Source organism: Rhineura floridana, chromosome 1 (genome assembly GCF_030035675.1).
Source record: "Rhineura floridana isolate rRhiFlo1 chromosome 1, rRhiFlo1.hap2, whole genome shotgun sequence".
Classification (NCBI taxonomy): Eukaryota; Metazoa; Chordata; class Lepidosauria; order Squamata; family Rhineuridae; genus Rhineura; species Rhineura floridana.
Window position 1 is genome coordinate 300,734,352 of NC_084480.1, and position 18,044 is coordinate 300,752,395.

General features: G+C 43.1%; 1 protein-coding gene across 3 annotated transcripts in view; it reads left to right on the plus strand.

Moving 5' to 3' along the window:
* COL14A1 (collagen type XIV alpha 1 chain) overlaps positions 1 to 18,044 on the plus strand; it is a 189,534-nt gene that overhangs the window by 11,623 nt on the left and 159,867 nt on the right. For all 3 annotated transcript variants that reach the window (XM_061605762.1, XM_061605771.1, XM_061605753.1), the window contains exons 4-5: positions 8,756 to 8,872; positions 14,543 to 14,686. In XM_061605762.1, the coding sequence (XP_061461746.1) occupies positions 8,756 to 8,872; positions 14,543 to 14,686 (261 nt within the window). The remainder of the gene's footprint in view (positions 1 to 8,755; positions 8,873 to 14,542; positions 14,687 to 18,044) is intronic.

The following is an 18,044-nucleotide window of genomic DNA, read 5'->3' on the forward strand; positions in this document are numbered from 1 at the left end:
AGTTGTATGTACTTTCATATGTGGGAACACGAGTCTTTGCATAACTAAGCTAAATACCTGCTTGAAAGAACCATTTTGGCCCTTATACGGACAGTTATCAGCATGGACATTGTTTGGTATTTTTCCCTCTTTTTCTCTGTTTGAAGAAACAAGCGAACATTTTGCAAAGATAATCTAGTTATGTAAAGACATTTCTGCACATTTCCTCTTAGACTGTTGTGTTGTAGCTTTCTGGTATATGCACAGGCCCACCTAAGTGAGTGTGTCTTTCTTTTCCTGTCTGTGTTGGACAAATGGATGGTTTAGGGGTTCTGGATATGTGCCTTGTTTGGTGATGGCTACTTATGAGTGACGTCAGTGCTCTGTTTCTTTGACAGGAAAGGGCCATAGCTCAGTAGTAGGACCCAGACTGAATCACCCTTAAAAAACATATTTTTTTTCAAATAATGCATTGCTTACAGGTCAGCTTCTGTACATATAAATGAGCATGTGCAGATTAGAGACACGGGCCTGTGCCCTGCGTCTTTTAAAGCCCCTACAGTCCTATGTTTTGACTTAGTATAACACAGATTTATGTACGTGCGCACACACATACATATATATTTCTGTGAAAGAAAGGGCTCTTATTCAGTCTAAGGCTGCATCCACACTAACCATTTAAAGCACTATTATACCCCTTTAAACAGTCATGAACTCCCCCAAAGAATCCTGGGAACTGCAAGGACTTTAATCCTTTGTTAAATGTGGTGAAAGTTGTTAGAACCTATTCCTGTCACATCGCTAGAATTTCCAGAGTTCCCTGGGGGGTAGATTGTTAAATCACTCTGAGAGCTGTAGCTCTCTGAGGGGAAGAGGGATCTCCTAACAACTCTCAGCACACTTCACAAACTGCAGCTCCCAGGATTCTTTAGGGTAAGCCATGACTGTTTGAAAGCACTATTACACCTCTTTAATGTCTGATGGGGATGTGTGGCCTAATTCTACATACATGTACTTGTGAAAAAAACATGAAATCAGTTAAGACAGGTTTGTAAATAAGCCCACAGAAGTTACTAGCCTGCAAAACTTTCACTAGCCTGCTGGGGGCTGTCAGAAGAAGGGTGGAGAGTTATACCAATCCACCAGCAACCTCTGTCTTTCTATAATGGGTGCAAAAGAGATGGCTTCCATCCTCTGGCTGCCCACTTGGTTTCTGTAGTGGGTACAGAGGAGAAATAGACCACTCCATCCCTTCTCTGCCATCCCACCTGTTCACAGTTGCAGAATTCCATGCACTCACTTACACTCACTCATTCAAAGCATTTATATCTGCTCTTCAGTCAGTAGACTCCAAGAGCAGCTTGCATATCCATGAAAATTACACAGTATTAGGCTTGTAATCTAAAAAGACATGACACAAAAGGAAAAAAGGATGGAGACAGAAGAGGAGAATAAGCAAATTCCGTTCATTGTTGCCTATGGCTACCAGACAAGTGATTAATTACAAGGTTGAGTTTTGATCGGCAAGTACAAGATTTTGTTGTTTTTATCCAAACAATTCACCTTGCTTGTACTTAATTCTAGAGTTCATTTTTGTTCCTTTACAGTTTTATCTGGCAAATATTATTACAATTGTATTATTTGCCATTGCCATTTTTTATTTTTTTAGGGGGGTGGGGTGGGGAAATACCTTGAAACGTCTTTATATCAGTTTTGTGCTTGCCCCAATATGTTTATTGAGGCTGCAATCCTATACCTGTTTTACCTGGGACTAACCCAAGTCCAAGTGAAATGAGTTGGACTTCCTTCTGAGTAGACATGCATAGGCTTGTGCAGTGCTCTTTTTTGGTAAGAAATTTGGTGCTGGTACTCATATAATGATAAACGTTCTGTGGGTGTGGCACAACATGGCTGCCACGGGCAGCAAAGAGTTGAAAATACTCCATACTGGTAAGCACTATCAGAAAAAAATCTCTGGGCTTGTGCTGTTAAAGCAGGGGTGGGGACCTCTAGCCTGCGGGCTGATCTTGGTTTGCCAGAGGATCTAATTTGACTGCAAGGCCATTTTTCCAAAACCACTCCCACCTATCATTCAGTTGATATCACTCTCACGGGCAGGTGACATGAGCTGATGGGCAGAGGTGGGGATGGGTAGGTTCAATTCTGTGCACGTGAGTGCCCACAGGCAACTGGCACATGCAACCAAAGCAGCAGGATTTAACCTCCTACTCATCAGCTAATGAGCAGTGGATTAAAGCCTGCTCAGACCCCTGCAGAGAGTTCAGTCCTGCTTAGTGCTGCTTTGCTGCTTAGTATCTCCCCCACCCCACCCGGTGGATAGCCACCCACCTGTCAGTCACCCAATGCCATTATGGCATCACATGATTGACAGGCGGGTGATCCTGTTCACTTGTCAAAGCTGGACCCTGGGATGGGGAGAAAGATCTGGACTGGTGGTCTGTAAAGGCTCCCCACCCCTGCTTAAGAGGAACGAGTAAATTAAATAGTACATGGAATTTCATATTTTCAGACACCTCTCTAGGTGCTAGTCATATCCCCAGGTTCATTCTGCTCTTGGTCACCCATCCTTGGGCATTTTGAAAATGAATGTAATGTTGCCTTTTGTGGTTCTAGTCAGCTTTCATAAATCTCAAGAAACCCACAGTTATTTCAGTACAGATCCTATACACTAAATTTTCAGTAGCTCGCTTAGCACACTGTTATTATGTCACTACTTCTCCTTCACCTCCACCTCCAAAGAGGACCAAATTTTCAAAGATCTGTGGTGGTGGTTGGTGTGTCCCCCCCCCCCCGTGGCCCAAGATTGTCCGTCGGTCTTTATATCTGATGGATATTCGTGGGTGTGGTAAGCACCTTTTAAGTCTGATCAAAATGCAAAACGTGAGCACATTCCAGAGAAACAACTCTTAAATCTCACTGATACTGAAGGGAATTAATCTTGCCAGATGCCCAGAAGGCTTGTCTTTTGCTTTATTGCTCCGATTCTGGCTGCCAGCCTCTGCAGAACTCGAAACAGGAAGATTCTGCCAGAGCCCAGTGGAGGGACCCTTCCTCTTACCAGCAACCACCAGTCATCATGCTATGATGATAATATTGACTTGTGCCTCTTCTGATCTTTAGTGAACATAGCATGGGTATCTGAGCATAGCGTGATCCTCCCCTGAACTCTTGGTAAACTTGAAAAGCCCCCTATTGCAAGGTCTGAAAGGGGGGGCTTTTACTGATAAGAAGAGCTCAGGCCATAACTAAAGTGAGCGCAAATTGATGATGCTATCAGTCTTTGGGGTCACTGTAAGCCAGTGTGCTGAAGTGGCGGCATCATCTCAGGGCTAAACTAGATGTGGTATTACTTGCGTGAATGCAATTAATGTGCATTTTGTTATGTAAATAGAAGCCACAGAAAAGCCTGAGCAACCTCAGAACTGTGAGGAGTGGTGAGGGGAAGTTAATTTTTCTCTATTCTTGCTATGGTTATGGGAGCATCCTTTGAAATGCAAATAGCAGCTCCTGAGAAGTGATTCCTCCCCTTCCAACACAATCACATCATGGCTAATTCAGGATGCACAATTAGAGTTGATTTGGGTCTTTGGAGCAAGAAACCCATTCCCCATCCCTGGCAAAAAAAAAAAGGTCTTTTTTGCAAGAGTAAAAGTGCCAGGAAAATGCAGCGGAAAGTGAGGGATAATGATTGCTTGATGCAATGTTGTCTAACCTCCCTGCAAACAAATTGGAATGGATGCTCAATAAACTGTGGAGGTTGTATAACCTCCCTTCTTGTAAACAAGAATGAACGCTCAGTAAACAGGTCAGCTGGTAGCAACCTTGGTTGCCATAATCACCCTTTCCTTCCCAGCCAGACCGAAGGAACGGACAGTTTTGCTTCAAACAATCTCATGATAGGGTTGACCTTGGCATCCAGTTGAGAACTCAAGTCATACTGGTTTCGATAGGACCAGAGGCAGTTCTACCATTGTTCCACAAGTTCCTGATTAAGCATGGATTGCTCAAGGGCTTAGCCTTGTTTGTTGGCATTTAAATGGCTCACCCCAAAGGTTTGAGATGGCGGTAGGAAAATCCTATTAGGGCATTTTCCTGCTCCCAAAATAACATCCCACCAAACTGGTACCCGACATGCTCACAGTGGTGCCATATTCCATCCCTACCCTTATGGTGGTCTCCTGGGGCAGCCTCTGCCCTTGTAGCCCAGACTTCTGCACTCATTAGAGGCTACGGGCGACATCCAACTAACTTGTTCTGTCAGCACAAAGATTACTGCTAGTGCAACAGAAGTTTCCCCCTTCTCCCCCCCACCTACATCTGTTTTAGGGGTTACCCCAAACCTCCAGAACAGATTTGCGGAGGGCGCGGGGTGCACATGGGGAGAGGAGGGGGCATTCCATTGCATAAGCAATGATCATTGCAATAATGGGACACGTTAGTAGGATGTCACTACAAGTGATTGTGAGTACACATATCATTAAAAAATGGTGCCTGTATTGACTTCCCAAGACAGGTGCAGATTGCCAAATGGTACATGTTTGCGCCATTCTTCATTTTATATATATTTACCTTTATATCCCACCTTTTCTCCAAGGAGTTCAAGGTGACATACATGGTTTCCCCCCCCCTCATTTTATCTTCAGAACACCCCTCTGAGGTATGGCTAACAGACAGTGGCTAGCCCAAGGTCACCCATGGCTGAGTGCGGATTTGAACCCTGATCTCCCAGGTCCTAGTTCAGCACTCCAACCACCATGTTACACTGGCTCTCTTGTGTGAAGTAGCCTGGGTTACCTATATCTTTGGTACACATTTCATTTTAAGAATGTTTATTGGTTTTGGTTGTTTGCAGAGCTTCATTTCAGGCCAGTGGGACCTCTGATCACCTTAAGGTTTTAATCTGAGGGAGACAACTTCAGTTCAGACTAGGGTTGCAGGTTCATGGCCTGAGACTGATCCTGTATCTTTAGGAGAAGAGAAAGTCAGCCAAGTGCAGGTGTTCTTGCAACACAGTAATGAGAAAAACCACAAGGTGGAATTCTCCCTTCACCCTCCACAACTTTTAAAGATACAGAAGACCTCTTGGTTGCCAGGCCCGGCCTCCAAGAGGTCTTCTGTATCTTTACAAGTTGTGGAGGGGGGAGGGAGAATTCCACCTTGTGGTTTTTCCCATTACAGAGTTGCAAGAACACCTGCACTTGGCTGACTTTTTCTTCTCCTAAAGATACAGGATCAGTCTCAGGCCATGACCTGGCAACCTTAGTTCAGACCATTGTCATTCTCACTTGCTGTGCTTTTGCTCCTCATACAGAGAGAATCAATCTCCATCTGCTCCTCATACAGAGAGAATTCAGGCATGCAAAAAAACAGCACATGCTACAACCCTCCAGTATGTAAACAAAAACAAGACCAACCTCCCTGTATGTAGAAAATTAGCACCACAAGCAGAAGGGATTCAGCCTAATGCTCCCTCTCACTGATATGCTGGCTTTCAGTATTCAAGAGTCTTCTTTAAAAGCAGAGGGGCATTCCAGCATGTGATCCCCCACTTAAAATCTGCAATCATACATTCTGAGAAGAGTTGCACCATATTCTGATTCAGGATATTTGAATCATCCTGGAAAGGAAGATGGAGTGAAGCAGTTTAACAAAGCTTTCCATTTAACATGGTCGTTCTGCTGTCAACACAGAGATTCGAGGGCCCTCTCCAGATATCCATTTTATTGTGCGTTCATAATGATTTATGCTCATGATGCTACTGCGGTAGTCATAATGGATCCTGCTTTAAGTACTGTTTGCGCCTCTAAATGTTTCAGGATAGTCACACTGCCTCATTTCCAATCAGTACATGTCCCATAACTTTCTGCTGAAATCCCATGACTTTTTATACCACAAATGTTCTGGTTTATTTTTGCCCTGCTTTTGTTGTGCCCCTCTGGACAGCATTGGGAAAGCATTGCAGAACAAATTCAAGCAAAACAAATCAGCCGCTAATACACTATTATTGTGTCAGAAACATGTTGCAGAATGCACCCAGAATAAAACTCCAGTCTGGAGGGGTCCTGAGAATGGAAACACATGATCAGCAGAATGACATGGAAAAGCTCTTTCTAACCTATTCCATTCAGACTGCAGAAAAGGGATTGTATTTTTCAGGGCTCCTCCATTTATGTAGGGGGGAGCTGCATGTCAGGGTAAAGGCATTTCAAATATTATTTCCCTTACTTCCTCTCTGAAGTGGTAGAGTCCAGAAACTTAGTGATTCAGCTGATCATGTCGCTTGGCTCTTAGGTATATCCAGGCTGCTAGCTAGATGAGGTATGGGAACCCTAGGCAGGCAGGCCTATTTTCTGTAAGTGTTCTCTCCTGTTCCCTTGATCAAACTTGCGTTGCTTGTCTCTGCTTGCCTGAATCGCTCAATGGCTGTCATGTATATTAAATTGCTTTTGAAGCTATGTGCAGTCTACAGAGCAACCACTTTTGTCATTTGCTCAACTAAACTGGGGGAAGTACAATTTAGAATAAGAGTGAAACCAGTTGGGCATTAAACTGCCCTGACATGTTAATTCTAGAATATGTGTGTGTGTGTACACTTGCGCACATGCTGCTTTCTAATTTGTTTTGGGGCTCAGCCTCATTATTAGCTGGTTAAAAATTACACATATAAATTATGTGGAGCTGATCAGAACTACTGTAGGACAGATCAGGACAGCCAAAATGTGCTGTCAAGTGCGGCTTTTGCCACTCCTGATCGGTTCATGAACACCCCATCTCTCTTTTAACTACACCCCCAAATGAGAAGCCTTTTCATGTCATTTGGATTGGAGCATCATGGATGCCATTTCTTCTCTTGATGGAGCAGCCTTCCCCAAATGGAATGGCTGTGATAGGAAGGAGCAATCAGACACTGCAGTGGAAAACTAGCTCTTGAGGGTCTTGGAGATATGGGCGTTGGAGGTAAGGATGGGAGAGAAATTAGATTTAGTTTGCATTTAAAGCCAAATCTATCACATTTGCACTTTCCGAAAAAATATGAGAACTGAAACCAAGCCACCCATTGAAATTCAGTTCTCCAAATTTGGTAGTGCAGTTCTGTAGCCAAGTAGTGTGCACAAAAATACATATACTAGTGCAGAGTATGCTTAAACATGCATATACTAGTGAAAACAACATGCAAAAATGTAGAAAATGGCTTTGCAAAAATGTGTATATTAGGCAAAACTGCATACAAAAAAGTACACCTAAGGAGAAATTCATGCTAAAGTGCTGATGAATGTTCATGAGGACTTTTTTAAAAAATCACAAAGTTATTTGGAAATGTGGAGAACCAAACTTAAGACTGGAAAAAATCTTAAGAGAAACAGAGAAAATGACATATTCACCCATCACTAATGGTAAGGTTTGGCTTGAGAAAGGCAAGGCATAGAGTTAAGGGGAAATGAGATGGAGGTTTGTCTGGTTTAGTAGAGGGAGGATTGGTAGACAGTGAAGAAGCAGGGCCGCTCATATGTCATCCTACCCCAGCCATTAGCGAGGCAAGCATCTTGTTAGTTACTTTGAGCCCCACGGCGAATCTGTACACCTTGTCTCCCAAGCCAAGCCCAGCCCAGCCCACCAGCCATGTTTTATGGCTTTCCAGGTGTGTGATGACCCACTCTCTACAGTCTCAAGCACACACCAAAACAGAGGTCATTCACGCTCCTTTTGAGCACCATTTGATTTAATGGATCACAAATTGTACAGGACTGGGCTCTGGTCTTCTGCAGATGCGCAGGTCTACGACTGATATATCAGGAATAGGTGTATTTGTGTGTGTAGACTGTGGAACCTCTCTGAAAATGTTGGCTAGCATGTGCATACCTGATTGTCTTTGCTTATAATGTCAACTGTGTTGGCTTTCCACACCTCCCATGGGAATTCTGGCAATTGTAACTGAAATGGTGGGTCTGGGAATTCTCTGTAGCAGAATTTTACAGAGCTGAAATTTGCAGTGTCTGTTGGTGGGAAGCCATGAAAGTTGGGACAAATTTTGGTTCATTTTACTGACATTTGTTCTTCCCATTTTCAGAGCAATTATAGAGTAGTAGACATATTCTAAGCGACATTCTGCTTTGAACTAAGAGACACCTAGCATCCTTAACCGCTACTTGGCTCAGGAGCTCCAGCCACCCAGTTATTTCCATATTGTCAGCTGGATACACATGCCCACCACTACCGCTGCCCTTTGAAAATTATGATGCTTCTTCTTTCCTGAAATCTGCTCAAATTTCATGTTCTCTGAAGCCTTTGAAAATATGACCTTCAACACTGTCACTCCCCCAACACAAGAGACCCCAAAAGCTAGAAAAAGCTCATTAGAATGTTCCATCCTACATAATACAACAAAGAGCATATATAACAACAAAAAATACATTGGCTTTGCTTGCTAAACTAGAACTTTTTAACCTCTAACCTCCCCCCCCCATTTCTTTGTCTTTCCTTGTGGGGGGCAATACTCATTTTTCAGTTTACTGTGTAGCTTATGTCTTTGGGGAACTGATAATTGTCTTTGGGGAACTGATAATTTAATTGAATGTCATTTTACAAACTAATAGACTCTCATCATGGGACTCTTCTGATAGCCTGCATCCTTTGTCTTGTCCAAAAAGTGTGGTGCGTCTGTTTAATTTGAATGTCTGTATGTGTCGTAATTTTAATATAAAGTGTGATAAGTTCTACTGACACTTCAGTGCCTATATTTTTGCTTCCCTTTCAGTGGCCCCACCGTCAAGATTAAGATATGCTGTTGTTGCTCATGACAGTGTTCAGATTTCGTGGAAAGCCCCTAAAGGGCAATTTGATGGATATAAACTCCTCGTCACTCCAAATGCAGGTAAAAGGGGAGGGGAATTAAATGATGCATTTTCGTGTATTGACAGTTTTCAACCTGAGCTCCAAGGTTCCCTAAAAGCTGTTGAGGGATTTCTGTATTGCAGATGTGAGTACAACAGCACACTCCAGACTTTTTTCTAATACAGTAATGCCTCAGTTAACAAAGTAGATGCTTTCCTGGACATTACTTCTTTAACAGAAACTTTGGTACCAGTGGCAGGAATAACATGGAAAGTATAGGGATAGGTTCCTATACACATACTCATAGATGGTGGGGGCAGCTTCAACAGGGGCTTTAAAGGGTGCTTACCTAGCACCCACCCATTTCCACCCCTTCCCCTCCTTCTCCTCCTCTGAATGGTATTGGATCCTTCCCTCCTCAGCCCTGGGAGAAAACAAAGAGATCTATTTAATACAAACATAGAGGCTTGTCAGTTTCATCCTAGCAAAGCAAAGGCACAGGCTGGTCAGTTTCTCCTTAAAGCAAAGCCACAGGCTTGAACATTTATCCATAGGGAAAGCTATCCAAAGCAAAGCTTGTCAGTTTCACCTTTAAAACAGCCTTGCTTAAAAGGAACTTCCTTCTTGGAGGATTCCTTAACTTAGGTATTACTGTAACTTAATTTATTATTTACAACTCACTGGAAATGCCCAGGGCAGAAAACCTAGGCTGCTTCCATACTAGGATTCCTTGGCATTGTTAAGGCATTCCTCTTTCATTTTAAGCTGTAAGTACAGTAGGGCTCCACTCTTACGGCGGGTTACGTTCCGGACCCCCGCTGTAAAGCGAAAACCGCTGTAAAGCAGAACTCATTGAATAGAATGGCGCGCGATGCCCGAAAACCGCTGTAAAAGCGGAACAAGCACCGTATGAGTGGGGTTTTATTCTAATTACATCTAATTGAGACCGCTGTATTAGCGAATCACCGTAAACCGAATCACCATAAAGCGGGGCCCTACTGTAGAATTAAAATGATGGTTTGACACTACAATTAATAACGTGCTTTATCTTTGGCCGTTTTCAGACTCCCACTATTTTTCTGTGTGTTTCAGTCACATAATGGAAAAATCGCAAAATTAAAGTTGATTTGGCACTCTTTTGCAACAGCTCCTCTCCCCACCATCGACCTGAGTCAGACTTTTTGCTGTAAGGAAATTGACAGGAAAATGCCCTGGAAATGTAGAATAATGCTTGATGCAACATTGTCTAACCTCCCCGCAAACAAATCAGAATGAATGCTCAATAAATAGCTGACATCATTTAACTGCCTTGCAAACTTTGTGCAAAAAAAGCCAGGATAAATGCTCTATAAACAGATAATCCAGAAGTGACTTCTATTTACATCCAGCAGTGCCCAACTTCATCATCATGGTGAAAGGAAAAAAAATGGGGATTGTGTGTATGTTGTTTGAGAAGACAACTGAGAAGAAGGGAGTGCAGGAAGGATTTGTCCTTCCTCCCATACTTGATTGTTGCACTGAAACTTTGCAAAATAGTGAAATGTCTCACTGTTTTGCAAAGCAGTCAGAGGTTTGGTGCAGATCAGATAAATTCCTCCTTTCTATCTGTGACTTTGAAAGCAGCCTGAAGTTTTCCAAGGTTTGAAAGTAGCCTGATGTTTTCCTTGCTGGGAGGGAGAAGTCAAAGCTCTAGGCTCCACACAAGTCACAAAATGGACGGGGAATGTTCCTCACATGCAGCGAGCCTTGGAAAGCTTTGCCATAAACCCTCCAGTTCATTGTAACATGAAGTCCTGTCCTCCTCCCCTCTAAGCCTAAGGCAATAAAGAGAATTGATTACTTGTGTTTCATTGCAACAAGGAAGTGAGGGGAAACCAGGGCCATAAATGTAATGAAGGAAGTGACTGGACTGTAGCCTTAAGATTTGATATTCCATTCTACACCACCTGGGTTTGTGCTGTTCTTCTGGGTTACTTTTTTAAAAGTTGGAGTAAATGAACTCCCAAAAGGAAAGGAAGAATCCTGGTTTGATGATCACTAACAAGTGAGTGAACAAAGGATGGCGATTCTGGACTAAATACCTAGTGTGGAAGCAGTCCTAGATTGTGGGTTGGGGCTGGGGAGACATGCAGTTTGTTCCTGCTTTTAGGTCCATTTAGGCCTAGGAGTGTTGCTGCCCCTGAAATAGTGGTCTGGTTTGTGTGTCATGCTAAGCCAAATAATCTCGTATTATAAAAGTGCTTGTATACTGCCCTCTCATAGAACATTGGGGTGGTGCACAGCAACATTAAACATTTGAAAGCAATACAAAATTGCCTCAGAACTGTTGGGAAGGGTGTGGGCACAAGGGAATGTATACGCATCTTCGGTGGGAATGCCCACAAGTAGCTCAATTCTGGTTCGTTCCCATGGTCTGCTTGTGTGAAGGCCTTGGAAAAGGCTTACTGAAGTTGGAATTACCATCCCGTGTGCAAGATCCTATTGGCTGAATAATCAGGGTTTTATCATAACTGAAGGGCAAACTACACATTCCACACACATGGGCATATTAGAGCATGGCTTCTTTCAAAATTCAGCAGAAAATCAGCATAAGAAAAACCTTCATTCTGCTGTTGTTCGTCAGCTCAGAATTGCAGTCTTTAGCTTAGTGCTTTTTATAAAAAAGAAATAAAGTTGGTGCTTTGCTGCGCACATCTGTGTGTAACTTGTAGTTTGCCCCTGAGGATATTGTTTGCTGAAGAGAGATTATTCTGGCTGGTCTTGGTTTCTGTGAAGAAACCAAGAAGTCATACTTGCATCAGGCACTGATCAAATGTATATTTGGGGAGAAACAATGTAAATCTGGACTATTCACATGTAACTACTCTGGGTGATGATCTGGGTGATGATGAAAGGCCCACAGTCCTATGGGTGGCCCATTTGTGCATATCTCCCCTAATTGGCACCCCTTCTGGGAGAGCAGAGGTGGGCAACTGGATCTAGCCAGAGGGCCAGACACTTATCTCTTCCCACCTTCCACGGGCCAAGTTTGAGAGGTAGGCAGGGCTGCCAACCTGTCAATTACCTGATGTTTCAATGATGTCAGGTGAGTGTTTTTTACTGTTTGAAATCAAACTGTCTGGGCAAGGCAAGCTGATTGCAAAGCCCCATGCATAGCACTTTGTGAACCCCAATGGCCAGCTAGTTGTCTGTGCTTGCAGAGCCTGGCGCACACAGCTTTGCAAGTGCTGCCGATCAGCGATGCTTGCAAACCCCCATTTGGCCAAGCCCTGTCCTTTAGTGCCCCACCGCTGGTGTGGGATGAGTGGGTGTGACTTAGCTGAAACAGCCTTGTGGACCAAATGAGGAGGCCTGCTCCAGGTGGGAGGTCACTGCTTTAGAGCAACAGTTGCAAGCAATGGATGGAAGTGATCAGCGCCACCAACCTGGGGCCCATCCACACTGTGGTTTAATGTGAATAGTAAGCTCCATGTATTTCCATTAATTCTTCACTGTCTGTATGACGTTGCCCTCCAATCATTGCTTTCCCACACTTCCCCCCCCTTAATTTGGATTTTCTCATACCAGGTATACTCCAAACAGGAGAGAGTGAGTGATTACAAACCGTTGCTAAGGAGAGATCCCAGATTGCTTTGCCCCCGCTGTTTCCTATGTGGGTGGTTCTAACTCCACCTCCTTCCATGCCTCCTGCTTTTGTTGGGTTCCTATTGGCTTGGCTCGCCCCTCTCCCTTCTCCTTCTGTTATCTGACCTGAGACAAAACAAAATGAGATGAGAAGCAAGCAGTATCTCAAGAGGCTGAAAAATAATAAAAATAATATTGGGGATGGGGGCAGCGTCAGAAGGGGCAGTTTCTCAGAATGGCACCAACCAAAATAAAAGTGAAAGGTTTCCAGAAGCTTTAAATGTATGTTCTGGATCTGCCATTGTGGAGATCTCACAGGCACAGTGGGGAGGGTACTGGGACTCCTTTTGGCTTTTTGCCAATGTGTGTGATGGTCAGCTCTGCACAGAGAGGGGAAGAAGGAGGGAGGGAGGGGAGTTTGTAAACAAACCAAACACACTTGCAGACTTGAGTATGCTCACACCGTCATGGAAGGGGGGTGTTTGGTGTAGAGGCAGAGACAGGCAAACAGCAACATAAACAAAAAAGAGCACACCTACAAGTATGGATTGGGGGAAAGTTTAACACGAGTATGAAGGAAGTGCAAAGTGATCACGCTTGGAGTACCAGGGGGCAATTCACGTAAAAGACATCTGGACTGGAACTTTGTTTCTGCTGCCTCTGAGGATAAATGGCACTTGTATATTATTTATTTATTAATTAAATTTATATCCTGCTCTTCCTCCCAGAAGGAGCCCAGGGCGGCAAACAAAAATGCCAAGATCACTCTAAAACATCTTACGAACAAAAATCTTTTAAAACATATTAAAACAAAGCATCTTTAGAAACACATTAAAGCAAATAAATTAAAATTGCATAGATTTTAACCTGACTGTCAAGAAGCCAAACCTTTACAGTTTTTTTTAAAAATCTAAGTTTGTATGGGTCATCATCTGGTCAACTGCCAGCTTCTGTTTCTGAGGTGATGTTCATACATGAATAAACTTGTCCTTTGCAATCCAAGCTACACTGAAGTCTATGCCTCTCTTCCATGTGACTTGAGAGTGTAAGGACAGTTCTTCTCAGACAGAGAACTGGTTCCAGCACACTTACAACATGCTGCAGAATCTTCTGCAACAGGCCAGGTGTTCGATAGTCTATATGGAAAGGGTTCTCTTTAGGTAAAAGGCCTGCAAGCCACTCTCTTATAAACAGGCCTCATTCATTGGGTTTGGTGATACTAGAGATGGTGAGTGATAATGCCCTCTTGCTACATGCCAAGGTGGCTTTAAAATACAACTGGTATAAATGCTCAAAAACAATACATGGTCTGACCCTTCTGGGACTGCACAACTTCAGAATGCAGGTGGAGCAATTGGGTTTCAAGGGGGCAAGGGGGCATTCCATGTTGGTCTGCACCCTGACATGCTAGCTTTCTGCAGGCAGTAGTTTTTATTTGGGGTTGACATCCAATCATACCTCCTGACATGCTAGCTTTCTGCAAGCGGTAGTTTTTATTTGGGGTTGACATCCAGTCATACATCCTCTTTCCCTTGCATTCTGTAATGTAAGCATTCTGTTGTAGTGTTTCGCAGTATGGACAGGGATCCCAGATTGCTCAGAGCTCTGTAGCTTTGCTGCCTATGATTGCAAAGGATTAATGAGGGGTAATTCCCCAGTGAGGAGACAGGCAGAAACACGATTTAAAGTTATATCATTCCAGTGTATGCCAAAGAAGTGTCTTACTGAGCTGAAGAATGCATGACTGCATATACTGTAGCTACCTATTTATGTATCCCCATATCCCAGCTGGAATCTAAAGGAGCCTCAATTACTATTCAAGGATTTTAAAGGTGGGGGTGGGGGTGCAGGGTAAGAAGGAATACAGGGTGCCTTTTGACTTGGAGGGCCGCACAAAATATTCTTGAACAGATGGGACTGGTCTGATGTGGTATAAGACAGCTTCACATGTTTCTCTGGTTTAACTGTGGATTTATGTGGCATTTACAACATGTAATATTGCATTCACATACAAAAATGTAGGTCTCCATGCTATCCCTCCCCCTTAATTAAAACTGCAATTCTGGTCTTGTTTCTCTTTTGGCAGGTGGAAAAACCAATGAGCTCACTCTCCAAAACAATGCAAACAAAGCAATTATTCAAGGCCTTATCCCTGATCAGAGCTATACAGTTCAGATAGTCGCATTTGCTAAGGACCAAGAAAGCAAGGCGGCTCAAGGCCAGTTCCGAAGTACGTTATCTTCTATTATCTGCATATCTCACCGGATTTTGCTTTACAGGAAGCTGTTTTTAAAGATGACCATTTGATGGTGTGTTTTGCAATTTGTGATACTGGGTTGTAATGTATCTAGCTACGTTCTTTCATTTCTAGCCACTTACCCTAAAACACTGAGCTGGAGCAGATACACTCCAGTTGTAGATCCCAATATGGCTGCTTTTGCATATTGAATATCCAATAGGCTATACCTGTCAGATGGAAGCCATGGAAGGGGCAGGATCTAATATATGCAGTGTGTGCAGGTCCTCAGAGGTTCTCGTTAGTCTGTGGCATCACTGACCTTCCTGTGGCAAGCTGCTAGACCACTGTTCTTGAACTTTGGGACCTCAGCTGTCTTTGGACTACAACTCCCATCACCCTTGACCATTGGCTAAGCTGGCTGGGAGGTATTGTCCAACAACGCATTTGGAATACTGTGTACAGTTCTGATCGCCTCATCTCAAAAAGGATATTATAGAGTTGGAAAAGGTTCAGAAGAGGGCAACCAGAATGATCAAGTGGATGGAGCGACTCCCTTACGAGGAAAGGTTGCAGCATTTGAGGCTTTTTAGTTTAGAGAAAAGGCAGGTCAGAGGAGACATGATAGAAGTGTATAAAATTATGCATGGCATTGAGAAAGTGGATAGAGAAAAGTTCTTCTCCCTCTCTCACAATACTAGAACTCGTGGACATTCAAAGAAGCTGAATGTTGGAAGATTCAGGACAGACAAAAGGAAGTACTTCTTTACTCAGCGCATAGTTAAACTATGGAATTTGCTCCCACAAGATGCAGTAATGGCCACCAGCTTGGATGGCTTTAAAAGAAGATTAGACAAATTCATGGAGTACAGGGCTATTGTTAGGAAATAGCATGGAAGGAGGTGGAGTTAGAACCACCCACATAGGAAACATTGTCAAGCTTGCACTCCTATCCAGGGTGGAGGGGTGCGTTAGCTCGCCCCTTTAGTAAAGGGGACGCTTAGATTTGAACCCAACACTATCAATGGCTACTAGCCGTTATGGCTGTGCTCTGCCACCCTAGTAAGAGGCAGCATGCTTCTGAAAACCAGTTGCCGGAAGCCCCAGGAGGGGAGAGTGTTCTTGCACTCGGGTCCTGCTTGCAGGCTTCCCCCAGGCACCTGGTTGGCCACTGTGAGAACAGGATGCTGGACTAGATGGGGCACTGGCCTGATCCAGCAGGCTCTTTTTATGTTCTTATGTTCTTAACATCTGGGAACCCAAGGTTGAAGAACACTGTACTAAACCCTTACCTGCAATTACAACTGAATGGTGTGAACTGGGCCCTCCTGGATTTATCAGCCAGTCAGTAATCTGGTATGCAATCAGATCTTCCCTTCCTTGTCTCTGCCCCTTGACTGTAGTGTTGTCTCTAGCACATGAGTTAATTTGTGTGTCCATTGGCGCTGTGGGTCAGTGGTAGACCACATGCCTTGCATCTAAAATTGTTTTTAATTTTTTTAAAAAATTGTGCTTTTAAATTGTTTTTTGTGTTTTAAAATGTGTATATTTGTTTTTATTGTTTTTAATTGCTGTAAACCGCCCAGAGAGCTTTGGCTATGGGGCAGTATATAAATGTAAATAAATAAATAAAATAAAATAAAATACGGGAGTCTAGTCCCTGAAGGAAGCCCTATGTCCATCGGAAGGGGCATGATGATTGCTAATGAAGAACCTATGCCAAGCTTTTCTTGCACTCGGGTCCTGCTTGCGGGCTTCCCCCAGGCACCTGGTTGGCCACTGTGAGAACAGGATGCTGGACTGGATGGGCCACTGGCCTGATCCAGCAGGCTCTTCTTATGTTCTTAAGCTCTCTCAGAGCCATTTCTTAGTGTGACTGGCTGTATTTGCTATAACACCCTGATGTAAATGGAAATGGACTGCCTTCAAGTCGATCCCGACTTATACCTGGTGTAAGAAATCCTCAAAACCCACATGCTACAAGCTGTTGAATGGTCTCTCCAGGCTCTGAGTTATTAGATGTGGTTGTTTTTAGAATTGCTTCATTCCACTGGAAAAACAAGGCTAACAGTGTGATTTAGAATGTAAGGCTGACAGTATATTTCAAATCCTGTTCCTTGGCTTTACTCTTTTTTTATTGGCTGCAGTGGGTCTTAGATCCTCATGACAGCATAATGGCCTGTCTGAATGAAATCAGACATCTTGTGCTCACAATGCTATCATTTTCCATCTTTTCTGTGGATGTGCTATACCTGACAAAGAGCAGTGGGGCACTTTAACAACCAACAAATGTGTTATGGTATATGTCTTGTGGACTGCAGCCCAGTTTATCAGATGCATGAAGTGTTATCCTGACTTGCAGGTATATATGTTGTAAACAGTGAGGTCAGAAGGAAGTGAAATGCAGTAAAAGTTCATACGGTGATAATTGTCATTTTAACAATACCTATTCACACACACCCCAAATTGTATTGATAATTCAGATACACTGTCATTGGCAAGCCAATTAAAGCATGCAGTGTGATAAAATCCATTGTGCTGATTCTGCCCTCACACACAAAGACACCAAAAGTATTTGAAACTCAGGGTAACAGTTCATGCATCTGTTGAAACAGACTGTGGTCCACAAAAAGACTACATTTGTTAGTCGTTAGGGTGCTATTTGACATTGTTTTGCTGCAAGAGACCAACACAGCTTCCCCTCTGAAAAATGTTGTATACAGTTAACATTGCTTAAGACCACTGAGATTCAGCTATATTTATAGGCAGATTCACACAAATACAGTTTGCTTGATGTATACATGATATTTTCAGTGTATATTTGTAGATGTAAAGTGTAAACAAACTGGAGACAAACTTGTGTTTGCAAATATGTGTAATCCCACATGTGCTTATTCAACAACCCAGGTTTGGTTGTGGTACCTTTCAGTAGCAAACCACACCATAATACATGAAAAAGCCCAACCTGTGAACCTATCTGCAAAGGAGAGAGTGTATAGCTGACAAATCAGTAACATGACTGAAAAAGGGTCATGAGCAGAACATGATTTTTTTTAAAAAATATATGATGGGACTACCTCCTGCCCTAGTACATGTTTTTAATAAATTCCTTTTAATAACTTCTCTACACAGTTAATGGATGTGTGGTCTTGCTGCAGTGTCATCTGGAATACTGTATTTAGTTTTCCTCATTTTAGAAAGACTACAAATTGGAGAGGATTCAGAGGAGACTGGCAGCAGTGATAAATCTTTTAGATTTCAAGAGATAGAAGAAGAGTCTGAAAGGGGCCAGTACGTTTATAGTCTAATGAAGAACAGATAAGGAAGAGGGACATTAAAATAATTCTCCAGA